Here is a 16,539-nt window from a genome sequence, read left to right as displayed (position 1 = left end):
AAACAAATAAGAGTTTCTCCAGAAGAAAAAATATTATCAGACACACTGTGAACATTTCCTTTCTCTGTTAAACATAATTTGAGAAATATTTGAAAAAGAAAAAAAAAATTCAAAGGGGGGCTAATAATTCTGACTTCGACTGTACTATGGAAGTCAATGGTTACAGATTTCAAACATTTTTCAAAATATCTTATTTCATGTTCAACAGAAGAAAGAAACTAAAACAGGTTTGGGTTCATTTTTTAAATCTTCCAAGTGTATAGGCAAATGTTGAAAATGTTAACTACACTCATTTTGTCAACAACAACACTTCACAAAAAGAGCACAAAGCAAAAACACACATTTTATTATAAAAAGAAAACATTTATTAACTGATAAGTTACGAACAAACAAACAAAAAAAGAAAATGGACAACTCATACATTTCCAATCAATTGTGAGGAAACATTTATTTACAGTCAAGTTTGAGTTAGGTCTGTGAGAACTGTACAATGTGCAAACCACTGGGAGACTCATATGCCAGGAAACAAAAAAGCTCAGGTCAACCACATTAAACCACAGAGATGCTGTCAGGTGTCAGAGCGACGTCAACCAAGCCTTCAGTGGACGAACTCTCTTCATGCATAGTGCTCCCCAAACTCCAACATCCACAAACACAGAAAGGGAGACCCATCGCCAGATCCAACGTGCCGTTTCATCTCCCATACTATCATAAAACGTATCAATTTGAACAAAAAAAATGATCTAATAATGATGTCTCTGATATGCTGTTTTGACTGGTTCAGACTTCCTTCACTTTCCCGTTGTGGGCAAATCCATTACTGTAGTGCGCATTGCCGTTTTCCAAGTGTTTGCCATTGGCCACTACCACTGGCTCAATCACAGTGATGATGCCGTTCTGTTTGGGTTTGTCCTCATTGGAAGCTGGTAGTCGCTTGCCCTTTATATAGGCCTGGATCCAGAAGTTAGAGAAGAGGATGAAGAAAAAGGTGCCGTAGATTAGGATGAGGTGAATAAAGATGGGAACCTGGTAGTCACACTTTTCCATGAAGTAATACTGAGAGATATGGCCAGTCACCAGCACAAACTGAATCTGAGGAAATGAAAATACAGCACAAATGACATTTGTGACACTATTATCCTTACATTTATATACTTTAGCACTTTTCTGGACACTCAAAGCGCTTTACACATTTTTTTTGGAAGGGGGGGGGGGGTCTCCTCATCCTGTGCAGCATTCACCTGGATGCCGCGACGGCATATTGCGCCAGACCGCACACCAGCTGATTGGTGGAGAGGAGACAGAGTGATGAAGCCAATTATGATATGGGGTGGATAGGAGACCATGATGATGGACAGAGGCCAGTTGAACCCCTACTCTTTTTTTAAAGAACATTGTGGCATTTTTAACGACCACAGAGAGTCAGGACCTCAGTTTAACATCTTATCCAAAAGAAGGCACAGTATAGCGTCCCCTTCACTATACTGGGGCGCTAGGACCCACACAGACTGCAATTTGAGTGCCCTCTGCTGGTCTCACTAACATCATTTCCCGCAGCAATCAAGCTTTCCCATGTGTTCTCCCATCCAGGTACTGACCGGGTGCAATCCTGCTTAGCTTCAGTGGGCAACCATGTAATGAGAATGATGCGAATGTGGTTCATATTAAGGGATGGTTCACCCAAATTGAAAAAATCCTCAACATTTACTCAGACTCTCAAGTGGTTCTAAAATGAGTTTCTTTCTTTTGTTGAGATCTAATGAAGAATGTTGAGAAAAAAGCAGTCACCTGCCCCCAGCATACTTCAGTGTATCTTATTTGTGTTCAACAGAAAAAAAGAAACTCAAACAGGTTTAGAACAAGTAGGCTGTGAGTAATGCTGGGTGGTAAATTACTTCAAAAATGTAATTAATTATTAATGACATCATTACAATTGAATTGAATTGACTTTCTCTGAAAAGTAACTTGGTTACTCAATACATAATTAAATGACTTGACTAAATAGTAATCTACATACATCTCAGTGCATATGCAATAGAAATTAAACTCTAAATTTACAAGATGGCGCCAGCGTATGGGCTGCCGTCTGATCCTACAGGTGTTATGGTTTTATGACCTGGTTGTTTTAATTTATGTGTCTTTTTAGGTAGTTTAGATACATTTTATCATGTGTTTTATAGACTGTTATGCTTATTTTGTTGTTTTTCTGCATAGCGCTTTGGCTCACTTCTGTGTTTTTAACCTCTTAAGGCCCAAGGTGTTTTTTTACATGCATTTTTATTTCTCTTTGCTGTTTGGGCTTATTGGAACCTAATTAGAATAAAACCCAACTATCATATTTTGATATGATGTACTTTTAATGAAAAATGATGTCCATATATGTGGACTAGTGGTCCGAATTTACATAAAACACTTTTTCCTGACTGTTTTTTAATGCATATATAACATAATTTTTTAAAACACGTTTTGACTATTAAAGAGTAAAAACACTTTTTCCCATTTTGGACAGTTAAAAATAGGGTTTGGGACATTTCATATGCTGTCAGAAGATGGGTATGCTGTGGTTATAAAGGGATGGACATGGTCAGCAACAATACTCAGGTAGTCTGTGGCATTGACACAATGCTCAATTAGTACTAATGGGCCCAAAGTGTGCCAAGAAAATATCCTCCACACCATTACACCACTACCCCCACCAGCCTGAACCGTTGATATAAGGCAGTATGGATCCATGCTTTCATGTTGTTGATGCAAAATTCTGACCTTTTGATACAAAATCTGACTATCCGAATGTTGCAGCAGAAATCGAGACTCTTCAGATCAGGCAATGTTTTTTAAATTTTCTATTGTCCAATTTTGGTGAGCCTGTGCGAATTGTAGCCTCAGATTCCTGTTCTTAGCTGACAGAAGCAGCACCTGATGTGGTATTCTGCTGCTGTAGCCCATCTGCCTCAAGGTTGGACATGTTGTGCATTCAGAAATGCTCTTCTGCGTACCTCAGTAGTAACGAGTGCTTTTTTGAGTTACTGTTGCCTTTGATCAGCTCGAACCAGTCTGGCCATTCTCCTCTGTACTCTGCAATCAACAAGGCACTTGCACCCACAAAACCACCGCTCACTGGATATTTTCTCTTTTTCAGACCATTCTCTGTAAACCTTAGAAATGGTTGTGTGTGAAAATGAGCAGTTTCTGAAATAATTAGACCAGCCCGTCTGGCATCAACAATCATTCTTATGCTCGGATTGAACTGTAGCAGATCGTCTTGACCATGTCTACATGCCTAAATGCACTGAGTCGTCCCATGTGATTGGCCAATTAGAAAATTTCGTTGACGAGCAGTTGGACAGGTGTATATAAAGTGGCCGGTAAGTGTAATTATATATATATATATATATATATATATATATATATATATATATATATATATATATATAAGAAAAGTAATTTAATTACAGTAATTAGTTTAGTAGATTTCTTTATAACTTAACTCTGAGCATTAGTAAATGATGGTAGAATGTTTATTTTTGAGTGAACAATTGAATCCTCTTAATCCCAAATAAAAGAAAATGTTATTGAGTCAATACTTACTAGCTGGATAGCAGTCATGTACTTTTTCCACCATAGATACTTCTGGAAACGAGGCCCTGCAGCAGCCAGACCATAGTATGTGTACATGATAACATGGACACACGCATTGACCAAAGCATGGAAAGAGCCCATGCCACCCGCTGCAAATTTAAAAAGAAAATGTATCAAAACCGTTGCAATGGTACATATTTAGAACAGTTAGCAAACAACCATGATTCTCCTGTAGTTACTTTCACACATAGAGGAACAGTATTAGGGAGCACAAATACCCTAAAATACCCTAAAATCTCCTAAATGAATTTTTTAAGGGTGTGTTCATGCTTGGCAAATTTGGATTGATAAGTGTGGTTCAATTAAATAATGTAAGCCTGAATGGGTCTTAAGCAAAACCAGTTAATAACTACTGATCTATAAAACCAGATTTAGACTCACCAGGAGTAAGAGTGATGCCCCACCACCAGGTCCAAGGCAGGACAGAATGATGGAAGATATGCAGGAACGTCACCTGACTGTGCTTCTTCCTCAACACAAAAAACACCTGAATCACAGGAACAGACTTAGTGAACATTGCATCAGTCTCATTTCAAAAACTTCAATTCAAGAGATAGTTTACACAAAAAAAATCTAAATTCTGTCATCATTTACTTGATCCAAACCTGTTTGAGTACATTTTCATTTTTGGGTGAACTACCCCTTTAACATTTTAATATGGACATAAACTATTCCATTTCTCACCGTATCAAGAAGTTCAATATATTTGGAAAAATAGAACAACCAGGCCGCTCGAACCATCTGAGGATACAAGGAGAAACATAATGAGTCAAACTGCTTGTTCGGAAGATTGAGGAACAGAAGAACAAGCCTGAAAGAGCCAAACTTACTCTGAGAGCTTGAGGACTGCTGGACGGGTCACAGAGGTCACATCTCCAAGTGTACGTTGTTGCCCATCCTGACATCAAGAACTGCAAGTATCCAGAAGATCAGAAAATATTACACAGAAGCACAACACGACTTGTTCATTGTTACAAGCATTTCTAAAATTCAAAATTTAAATATTTTTTTATTAAATTGTCCAGAAACTTAATTGACCATACCCGGCCACTGTATTTGGTAATTTATTTCACTTATTTGGCAACAGTCAAACATTGTCTGGGAAACCGTTTGAATTTCTGAGCACCTTTGGCACAACACTAAATTCATATACTATGCTGTTACACATTTGAGACATTAGTCACACAAAGCCATTACAGACATGTTTTTTATTGGAAATTTTATAGAGTGAGTCACTTTTGGAGGTTGGCAGCAATTGATAACCCTTATTACATGGAAGATAACAGCATTATCATACTTCAAAACATCTCATTCTGTAACCTACAGAAGAAATACTAATACTATTACAAGGGTCTATATATATATATATATATATATATATATATATATATATATATATATATATATATATATATATATATATATATATATATATATATATATATATATATATAGGGCTGCACAATATTAGAAAAAAATAGATATTACAATAATTTTTTTTTCTACGATATACATTCATTCATTTTCCGTCGGCTTAGTCCCTTTATGCATTAAGGGTCGCCACAGCGGAATGAACTCATACATTACGGCCTATTTATTCATTCATTCATTTTCTTTTCGTCTTAGTCCCTTTAATTATCTGGGGTCGCCACAGCGGAATGAATTGCCAACTTATCCAGCACATGTTTTTTGCTGTGGATGCCCTTCCAGCTGCAACCCATCTCTGGGAAACATCCATACACTCTTGCATTCACACACATACACTACCCAATTCACCTGTACCGCATGTCTTTGGACTGTGGAGAGCACCCGGAGCACCCAGAGGAAGCCCACACGAACACAGGGAGAACATGCAAACTCCACACAGAAACGCCAACTGACCCAGCTTAGGCTCTAACCAGCGACCTTCTTGCTGTTAGGCGACAGCACTACCTACTGTGCCACTACGTCGCCCTACGGCCAATTTAGTTTGTTCTATTTACCTATAATGCATGTGTTTGGACTGTGGGGGAAACTGAAGCACCCGGAGGAAATCCACGTCAACACGGTGAGGACATGCAAACTCCGCATAGAACTGCCAAATGGCCCAGCCGGGACTCAAACCAGTGACCTTTTTGCTTTGAGGCGACAGTGCTAACCACTGAGCCTCCATGTCGCCTGTGATATACATTGCGATATGAAAATAGGTCACAAAAGATGACCTAAATAACTCTACTAATAAAGAATTCATACATCTACATAAAACATAATAAACAATTTACAAGCATGGATAAATACGACAGAACAAAGCTAATTTTTTTATTGTTTTGTGTTTTATGGTTTTCTGTGGAGTCTATGAACATAAATTCAACATTAATCAAATAACACTGTGTTGTCTTCATTGTATAAATAATTAAATACAATTTAACCTTTGTTAAATCTCTAAACTTCAAAATGAAAAGTCCTTGGTTTATATATAGATATCGCTTGATATCTTAGTCACAGTTCCTTAAAACACATCAAAAAATGAAAATCTTTCTCTCTATTAGGGTTTAAATTTGCGATGACTCCACAAATCATGTTCTGAAAAGTGGTTCCTGGTTATTGTAATCAACTCAACATTTTCTTTCAGATCCTGCAATTTGACAGTTGCGTAACTACACATTGCGATATCAATGCCAAAATGATACATTGTGCAGCCCTAATATACAGTTGAAGTCAGAATTATTAGCCCCCCTTTGAATTTTTTTCTTCTTTTTCAAATATTTCTCAAATGATTTTTAATAGAGCAAGGAAATTTTCACAGTATGTCTGATAATATTTTGTCTTCAAAATAAAAAAAACTTTTATTTGTTTTATTTTGGCTAGAAAAAAAGCAGTTTTTAATTTTTTTTAATCCATTTGAGGTCAAAATTATTAGTCCCTTTAAGCTATTTATTTTTTCGATAGTCTACAGAAGAAACCATCGTTATACAATAACTTGCCTAATTACTCTAACCTGCCTAGTTAACCTAATTAACCTAGTTAAGCCTTTAAATGTCACTTTAAGCTGTATAGAAGTGTCTTAAGAAATATCTAGTCAAATATTATTTACTGTCATCGTGGCAAAGATAAAAGAAATCTGTTATTAGAAAGGAGTTATTAAAACTATTAATGTTTAGAAATGTGTTGGGAAAAAAAAATCTCTCTGTAAAACAGAAATTGGGGGGGGGGGGGGGGATAAACAGGGGGGCTAATAATTCTGACTTCAACTGTATATAATTTGATAGTTTTTTTTTTTTTTAAAGACATCAGTTTTTGTACACTATATAGTGTACACTCACAGGTCACTTTATTTGATGCCTTGTTCAGCTGCTTTTTACACAAATAATAAATTAGTCAATCACAGGGCAAATTAGACATGCGGATTTGTTGAACTGCTGATGAACACAGATGACTGTTCATGTCAGATGGGCATAATGACCATTTTAGAAACTGTTGATCAAGGTGGATTTGTAGAGTTCATAGACAATAGTTTAAAAAAAACAGAACACATTCAGTATCCGGGTTTTTCATTCTAACGTGAAGTGAATCGTAAAAAAAAAAAATTCACAAATGTGAATTAGGTGCATTTCCATCCAGTGTGGCTGATTATATTATTGGTAGTCTATAACCAACAGTCAACAAGGCATCACCAGCAGAAACAGCTTGTTAGTGTAATGTTCGCTATGTCAGAGTTTTTAGGCAAATGTGTTTCCGTCTTCCATTATTCGCATTAAAAAGGATATAGTTCACCTAAAACTGACAATTATATCATCACTTAGTCACCGTTCACTTGGTGACTTTTTCTATTAAACACAAAAGAAGATATTTTGAAAAAAAGCTGAAAGCCTGTAACCATTGACCCCCTATGGTATATGTTTGTACTAGTATCAAAGTTCTTTTAAGGCAATAATTTTACTCAGCGGCAATCTTTGAAACACCCCTCGGGCAGCATGCTCGGCCATTCTGTCTGAATGGGGAACATTAATTTCTCCAAAACTGTTTGTCAAGCTTACGATTACATTACATATTTGGAATCACCAATAAAATTAAACAACTGTCTCATAAGTTTTGTTTCTAAACGTTTGAAACAAACAAAATCTGCATTTTGCAATCAAAAAGAACCGAGATCACGACACCAACCTCATTTATGGCTATTCTACACATTGTTTGCATCCAAAATCGCCTACTACTCAGTAGGTACTGCATTTGAATTTAAATGTACCACTCAGCCATTAGAAAAGTATGTTCTATGCAGTATGAATGAGAGTAGTATGAATGGAACCTGGACATACTACATCCGCCATTTTGTCATGATCACGTGACCTACCCACGTCAGTTGCGTTGCTTCACTCCCATTCATAAATTCTCTCACGGGGCATCATGGGATAGCGTAGCATGCATTGGATGCACACTTCAGAATCTCACCAGAAGTAGTAGGTCATCCAGGTACTTCTCGCATACTGTTTTTCAAATTCTATGAATTCAACCATACTACTCGGCTCACATACTGTTTTTAGCATACTATATAGTATGGAACTTGGATTGGATATGGATTTTGGATTATCATCCTCTAAATAAAGATCGCCAGATCGCACTAGTCTTCTGAAGTAATCCACAACTTGGTCTTAATGGTTAACTTTTTCCAGAAATAACAGAGACTCTTTGTTTACAAGTTTGTTGGTGTTTGAGTAGTTGCTTCACTCAAGATTTAAAATTGACTCACCCTCAAGACATCTTCTGTGTATGTGACTTTATTCTGTCTTTTGGTGGCAGCCTAATGCACGTTATAAGTGACTGAAGTATACAACATATGATGCATAATGTAAGACAGATAGATGCTGATGCTGTATTGTAAGAGTGATGTACTGTATAACATTATAAGTCAACTAGTTTTCTTGTTTGTCATCATCTTCTGAGGTAACCAAATTATGTGGTATGTGGTTTCCACGAGATGAGTCTATTCCCAGAGCTTCCGCTATAAATCATATGTCATATATGCCAGTCGTACATAACGTGCATTCTTCTGCCACCAGAAATCAGTAATTAGGGGTTAGAGCGCAACTATTATAATTATTATTTGGAGATTATAATAATAATAAAAAAATCTTTAATATTTTTGCTACAAAAACTCTGATGTGCTTCATAAGACATGCATTAACCCTCTGGCAGTGTATCAGTTATTTTGACTTGATTTATGCGCTTTTGGAGGCTCAATGCCACTGTACAACAATATTATAATGCATGGAAGAGCCAGGATAAAATTTTAAAACTACTCTGACTGAGCTCATCTGGCAGAAAAAAGCATAGACTGTAAAATATATGGACGGAGTATCTGTGACGTCACCCATAGGTTTCTGAAGAGCGCAAAAGAAGCCACAAGTAGGCGCGGCCAACCGTCGCCATTTTGTTCGCGCGTCATCGCACCCACGGCGGGATACCAAACAAGGGCAAAGAGGCGGAGAGTGGGCGGAGCTTGCTTAGACCTGGCAGACAGACTTTACTTTGGGAGAAATGCTTGATACTTTATAACCTGCGACTCGTTTGTGTTCTGACCACATGTGCTTGGCTGTACACTATATCAGTAAAGTGTTTAGACTTTCAAAAACACTGTTGTAATACATTGAGCCACTAAACATTGCTCTTATGACGTTTTTCTACAGGAGGAAAACACGAAATACTTCCAAACACTTCAGATATAGTCTGTGTTAGTAAATGCAAGACTATTGATAAAATCCAGCACAACACTGTATGATAACGCTTCAGATGACTGTTCAAGAGCCTACAGCTAATCAATCGGTCACATTCTGGAGTGCTTTACAGGTCTAAAGAAAAATATTAATGATAAATGATCTTAAATAAAACAAATACATTTATAGAGATGGTATACAATATATCTTTACTCACATGGGAAACGAGGCCACGTGAATGGTTTGTGAGCACAATTAAGTGCACACAGCATCCCATATCATCTGATAATTGTAAGAAATAAGTCCAAAAGGCAGCTGACTGTGTAAAGCCACATAAAACAGAACAAAAATACGATGAATATGTCGAGATCAGTGGCTAATCTGCCGGATTCAGCTGAGGTGAAGTGACGGCGACCAGCGAGACCTAGCTGTCACTCAAGTGGCCACGCCCTTAATTATGCAAACTTAATATAACCTAATATAAAGGAAATGGATGAGTTATAAAAAAATTCACCCCCCTCACAGTTGTCATGGAGGGTAATAATAGCTATATGAACCAAAATCGTTCTTTGTACAAGGCTGTAAACACCTTTATTTCTGCTGTAAAGTTGGCCATTCTAACAATGGGCTCAATTGCACTTTGCTCTATTATGGAGCCAGGACTAGCGGAATTTTGATGAATTGCAGTTTCAGTTACTTCCGTATTGGCCTCCCGAGGGAGAGCGGGAGGTTGCCGCTTGGAAAAAAGTCATATATACTGATGATGGCTTGAGGGTGAGTAAATGAAATTAAGACACGTGGCATATTCTTATTTTAGTCGCATTATTGCAGTTGATTTAAGGTTTTTACAGACATGTACAAACCTTAAATCAAACTATTATGATCATGTAGGACTTTTCACAGCATAATGCGACAGGATAGTCCATTTACAAAAGGCAGTTTGACACTGTATTCTCTGCACCTACAGAGTAAGTACAGGAACACAGATACCCTCATCTCTAAGGGCTCAAGTATACAGTGAATTCCTGAAAATTCATTACATCCCCCATCACCGGATACAATTGCACAAATGCGGTCCAGGAAATGTGAAAGTTTTCTTTCCATTCGGCATGCGGTATCAAATTCAATAATAAAAAAAAACTTATCCTATCAGTCCTCAACTAGTAGCTCAGGGTTTGTGGTGGGGGCATGAACGAAATGTTGCTAAATGAAAGTGAAACTGCAAACTGTTGAAAAATTAAACACTCAAAACTACATGAAACTTCAGGAGAAACGTTTGATAGTGTGGTGATGTAATGACGTTAATCGACACGTACTATAACATGTAAAACAGAACATGAAATGCGAGAAAACATTCTAAAAGCAACTCATATAAACACCTTAATCATATCATTGTCTTAGGGTTAGTAAAATAATTTGATTACTGATGTTTATGTAAATGTAGTCAATAACTTCATTTACAAATGGTCTCCACACAGTCACCAGATATCAATCCAACACAGCACCATTGGGATGTGTTGTAAATGGAAGATCCATAGTTGTGCAAAGGAGAAATCTCCAGCAACTACATAAAGTTATTATGTTCATAAGGACCAAAATGTCTGAAAAGTGTTTCCATCACCTTAATAAATGCTAAATCTCTAAATCTGCTAAATGACTAAATGTAAATGTAAAATAAATCAATGATCTAAAGCCCTAAAATCCATAATTGATCTTTTACTCACTCTGAAGTTGTTCCAAACTGTACGATCATCTTACTTGCACACAAAATAAGATATTTTAAAGAATATTAGTAACCAGACAGTTGAGGTTCCCAATGCTGCATGCCAAATCGCATACAATCCTGTCCTAGAATTAATTTAGAATTAGTATGTCCTAAATCATAGTATGTGGAGATGAGTATTTCCCAGGTAAAGTTGCCCAGATGATCTACTGTTCCACTCTGGTAGAAATTTGATGGCTCCTTGAATAGCTAATACATTCTGCGTTGGACCTAAATTCTATGAGAACTACAAACATGTTTAAAAAGTGTTAAACTACAGACATGGCGGATGTGCAAGACCAAGTATTAAGTGGTAAGGCTTTGGTAAAGTGAATGACTCTTGGTGAATGACTGTTAATTAATATCTAACCTACTGTAAAATATTTAAATAACTTGCTATTTGCATTATATTTTACCTGCGGCAACAATGTGAGCTTTTATAGAGGATGTGTTTGGCCATTAACGTCTAAATGCATAATTATCCAAACACCTGAAACGATTTCTCTTTATGAAAGACTCATGAATGGCACGAGCAACCTGCTGCTGCTCCTTTAATATGGTAGAAACTAAAAATGAAAATTGTGGATCAAATGTCTAGATGACTGACAGGGCATATAAATGAGCATCATAATGGTCTAACAGGGCACGTAACTATGCAACATAACGGTCTGTTAATAAGGAAGACATATGTGCCAAAGCTTGCATACTCTTTTGTTGCACATTCAAAAGTATCTTCACAAAAAAGTACATACTTTAATGACGTAGTATAAGCAGAATAACCGGGATGCAGCACATCATTCTGGTTACCAACTTTCTTGAAAATATCAACTTTTGTGTTCATCATTAGAAACAAAACAAAACTAATAATGTGCTGTAAACAATCTTCAGACATTTTGGTCCATATGAACATAACATCATCATGTAGTTGGAGGCGATTTGTCCTTTGCACATCTATGGATCTTCTATTTAAACACATTCCAAAGGTGTTGTGTTGGATTGAGATGTTTACCTCATTTTTGTATAGTAGCTGCTCACAGAGTATGAAGGACAAAATAGCATGTTTATGTAGTAAAATAAGTGTAGTTGCTCTCCCAAACACACATTCAAACAAACATAACTATATCCTACCTCATAAACAGTGTAGGCATTGAAGGCCACCATAAAGAAGTTATAGGCAATCATGGCTGTGTTGAGCCGGAAAGGTTTCCGACTGGCCATGTATCGTGGTCCCACATACAAAACGGAGAAGACATATCCCAGCAAGATGAACGTCATGAGAATGGGACTCTGCATCAGCGGATAATCCCGTACTCTGGCATCTGAGCAAATTACACATCAACTGATCAATTAAATCATACAAGGCAATATTAAATCTTTCTATAGTCCTGTACCTGTATCAAAATAATATGTAAACTCTTCAAAAGTTCTAATGTGCATAACAGGTCAAATAAATCAATCGGATTGGTGTTTAATTTAAAAAGCAGGAGCTCTTACCTGTTCTTTTCAAGAGATAGCCGTGGAACCTCAAGATGTTTGAAAGCACCTCTTGAAACATCTTGTCGTTGTTTCTTTAGACAGTCAATAATCTGGAGGACATAAGAAGGCAAATGTGTTAAAACAAAAGGAGAAAACAAAGATCCGGCTGGTCAGAGCGATATGGCATTATCAGGACAGTAGAGACTGAGTCAACAATGAAAGCACAGCAAAAGCAAACAGGAAACAGCTGGCCAAGCGAACACCATATAAAGCTGCGCCTCAGATGTTATCAAAGACAAACTATTACTATTATGCTCTTAAAGAGATAGAAAATCTGTCAATCGGTTGGTAACATTATGGGAAAATAAGGCACAGAATGTACAATCTGAAGTTTTTGTACTACTTCTTCCCTGGGTTTTCAACAATACATGTGTAGTTGGTACATGCCGATTTTTGTCATTTATTTTGAAATCATAATATGAATGTACAGTTGAAGTAAGAATTATTAGAGCCCCTTAATTATTAGCCCCCTTTTTATTTTTTTATCGAAGAGAAGATTTTTTTCAACACTTTTCTAAACATAATAGTTTTAATAACTCATTTCTAATAACTGAATTATTTGATCTTTGCCATGATGACAGTACATAATATTTGACTAGATATTTTTTAAGACACTTCTACACAGCTTAAAGTGACATTTAAAGGCTTAACTAGGTTAATTAGGTTAACTAGGCAGGTTAGAGTATTTAAGCAAGTTATTGTATAACGAAGGTTTGTTCTGTAGACTATCAAAAAAAAAAAAAATAGCTTAAAGGGGCTAATAATTTTGACCCTAAAATAATTATTAAAAAATATAAAACTGATTATATTCCTTGCTCTGTTAAACATCATTAGGGAAATATTTAAAAAAGAAAAAAATCAAAGGGGGGCTAATAATTCTGATCAAAAATTTGCCTTTAACAGTGGATTTTACTAAATTAAATAATATTTATGATTAATTCCCACTGCGCAAGACACATCCAAACGACATCTATTATCTATATGCATGTCCATTAAACGTTTAATATTTAGTGGGTTATTTTGGGGTCAGAAATGAAACAAAGTTTTTGGGGTCCACATCACATTACATTTAATGACTAAATACATAAAATACATCAGAGACATTTAAGCGAATTGCCTATTTTACTATTTGACATAAGGAAACGAACATGTCAAAATGTATCAAACTGTCTTTCAGCGTGATCATCTATACTTTGATTTTATCATTACATTTAAATAAATACATAAATTATTAAATCAATAAACATAAACATTTTGTTTATTGGCATGTTAAAATAAGTGTAATATTCATCAGTTTAAGTCCTGAAGGTACACATGCACTATAACCCTTTAATCCCCTTGTTAAGTGTGTCGCCATGCGAAGCGGCTTCCGGGTTCAAGCGCTATATCAAGCTGTATAGGGAGACTCATCAAATGGTAATAATAAACATTTACAAAGAGATGACCAAGTCCTGAGGCTGTTCTGTACGCCATGATTTTATATAAAATTCACTTTAATGTGTAATATGACTAAAAATAAACAAATATCTTCTCAATTTAAATGAGTAGCGGTTTGGACCCGGAAACAGTATTCCATACATCACGACTAACAAGCGGATAAAGTCTATTAATATGCCACCATAGAAAATAATTCACCTGACAACTGTTTGGTATTTAAATTACTGTAACACTGAAAGATATTTCAACGTGTGGCTCCTATAAATCACTGAAAAAAATATGATTTTGTATGAATGTATTAGTTATTTTGTTTAAAACCCTTTAACTTAAATATTACTAATAAACCAGTCTCTTACATAAAGTTATACAATCTGCATTCATATACAAGCATTACTACAAAAAAAATCAATGTGTAACAGCATTGTCGTCAACTTTCCAATCAAACTTAATGTCAACTGCCCATGAAAAACTGTTGGAAAAGATAAAATAGGACAATGTACTGATTCTCAGGAAAAACCAGAGGATTGACCACCATCTTTCTTGCTTTGTGTGCCAATGTTGCGCAATTTTGAAAACTAAAAGCATAATAAATGTACACAAAATTATTATGAACCTGTAAAATCCATGGATTGTTTCCTTCCACAAAAAGGTCCTTTGGGGAAAGTTCTTCCTCAATATTAAACTTTTATTATTTTAAGAACCGTTTCCTGAAATGTTCTTTATTAAACTTTGTCATTGTTGGAAAAAATCCATTTAAAAAAATTGTTTAAGATTTGATTTGATTTATTTCGCACATAAAAATCATACATAAAACAATGTTAAACAAAACTCATTTCAGCATGGTCGAAATGGAGCGGGATAAAGCATAAGCTTATTATTTTTCCCACCCCATCACCACACACATATCATTCGTCTATTACTTCAACTTATTTCTTCTTATTTGTTCTTTTTACATGAGACACATGAGATTTACATGATGAGACATATTTTATTATTTTGGCATCTTTAACGTATTATATATTTCATTCCATTTGTACATTTACATTTCATAACATAGACCCAAAAATACATAGTATTGCAAACAGCCATTCATTGAAATTTCATCATACCTTTATCGTTTTATTCTTTTACAATCACCTCTATTAATCATTATATTTGTTTAATAATATATTTATACAACTTTTTAAATTGATTAATTTCCCGAAATTGTTTGAGAATCTGTTCTATTTTGTTCTATTTCTGTTATAATTTTTACAGCAGTGCCAAAGAAGAACCATTTTGGGTTCCTTAAAGAACCTCTCAGAGAACAGATTTTAAAAGAACCATTTTTTTAAATAAAGCTAAAACCAGATGCTTCATTTTTAAGAGTTTTAAAGTTTTAAAAGAATCTTTTCCATGAAAGGCACCATGGCCAAACATAAATATTTGTTCATGGGATTACTGCAAACCCCCCTTAATTTTTAAATCTTTATTTTAAGAATATTATAAGTGCTAATAATTCATAGTTTTCACAAAAACATAAAATCTTCAGTATAGTATAAACTCTAAATTCATTACATACGATGTGAAAACATACAAAAAAAAAAAAAACCACTGTGAGATAATGCACATAGTAATGATGGAGCTGATGTCATATCTACTACCTGAACACCAATGAATGACTAATTTAAGTCAATAGAGCAGAGCCAGTCCAACTGGTGAGGTGGAGAAAAGCAGATATCTTTCCTGTCCCTGAATCAGATTAACTCACTTGATAGAAACTGCTAATGACAACATTACAAAACTGAATCACAAACAGTCAATCCAACAACCAAGGCAAACAATCACAAACAGCTGCGGTGGTAAAAACAACGAAATCCTGGCAGACATGAAGACGGGCTATGAACTCAACATGTGTCTCATCACATTTCCAAGTCACACAAGCCAAAAACAGACAGACAAACTGGAGACTCTACAGGAGATTCTACAAGATCCCAATTCCCAGTCAAAAGTGTATTTTGAGCTTACCTGTTTGTCTTTCTGTTGCTCAAGTCACTCCAGAAAAAAAATAAAAAATAAATAAATAAATATAAAAAACAAAAGTAAACTAGAACTGCCCCACGGGGGCAAATAAACAGATGTTAGACCCAGGGAAACAATATCTGAACTTTTGCTCTTGCTAATGTGCCGTGTCTCTCTCTCAGTGGCACTACAGTGTTCAGCCGTGTCAGAATGAGCAGGAATGTATTCCAGTGGGAGTTCTGCCAGTGCAGTGACAGGCCGCGCTCAGAGTCACTCCCGCCCAATATAAACCTGAGCAGTAGCTCATTCTAAAGAGACAACACCAAAGAGACAACACCCGCTGGTTTCGGGATCGCAACCTGCATTCATCGGACAGGCCCCACCCACTGAAACTCAACCATTGGCTCTCCAGAGTGAGGATGTTCAGTGATTGGCTCTGATGCTGGTGAGGTTTTTATTATGCAGTGGAAGTAG

At 35.9% G+C, this 16,539-nt stretch overlaps 1 protein-coding gene across 1 annotated transcript; it reads right to left on the bottom strand.

Moving 5' to 3' along the window:
• Nucleotides 1-342: 342 nt before the first annotated feature.
• elovl1a (ELOVL fatty acid elongase 1a) lies at nt 343-16,403 on the bottom strand. Its single transcript, XM_056473319.1, has 8 exons — nt 16,072-16,403; nt 12,586-12,677; nt 12,220-12,410; nt 4,470-4,550; nt 4,324-4,380; nt 4,021-4,126; nt 3,589-3,728; nt 343-1,092 (listed from the first exon to the last, which is right to left on the bottom strand). The coding sequence occupies exons 2-8, from the start codon at nt 12,644-12,646 to the stop codon at nt 781-783; spliced, it is 948 nt and encodes a 315-aa protein (XP_056329294.1). The 5' UTR covers nt 12,647-12,677; nt 16,072-16,403; the 3' UTR covers nt 343-780.
• Between the last annotated feature and the right edge of the window lie 136 nt (nt 16,404-16,539).

The sequence above is a fragment of the Danio aesculapii genome, chromosome 2 (genome assembly GCF_903798145.1).
Source record: "Danio aesculapii chromosome 2, fDanAes4.1, whole genome shotgun sequence".
In the NCBI taxonomy this organism is placed as follows: Eukaryota; Metazoa; Chordata; class Actinopteri; order Cypriniformes; family Danionidae; genus Danio; species Danio aesculapii.
The sequence above is the reverse complement of the archived record's forward strand: the minus strand, read 5'-3'. Positions and strand labels throughout refer to the sequence as shown.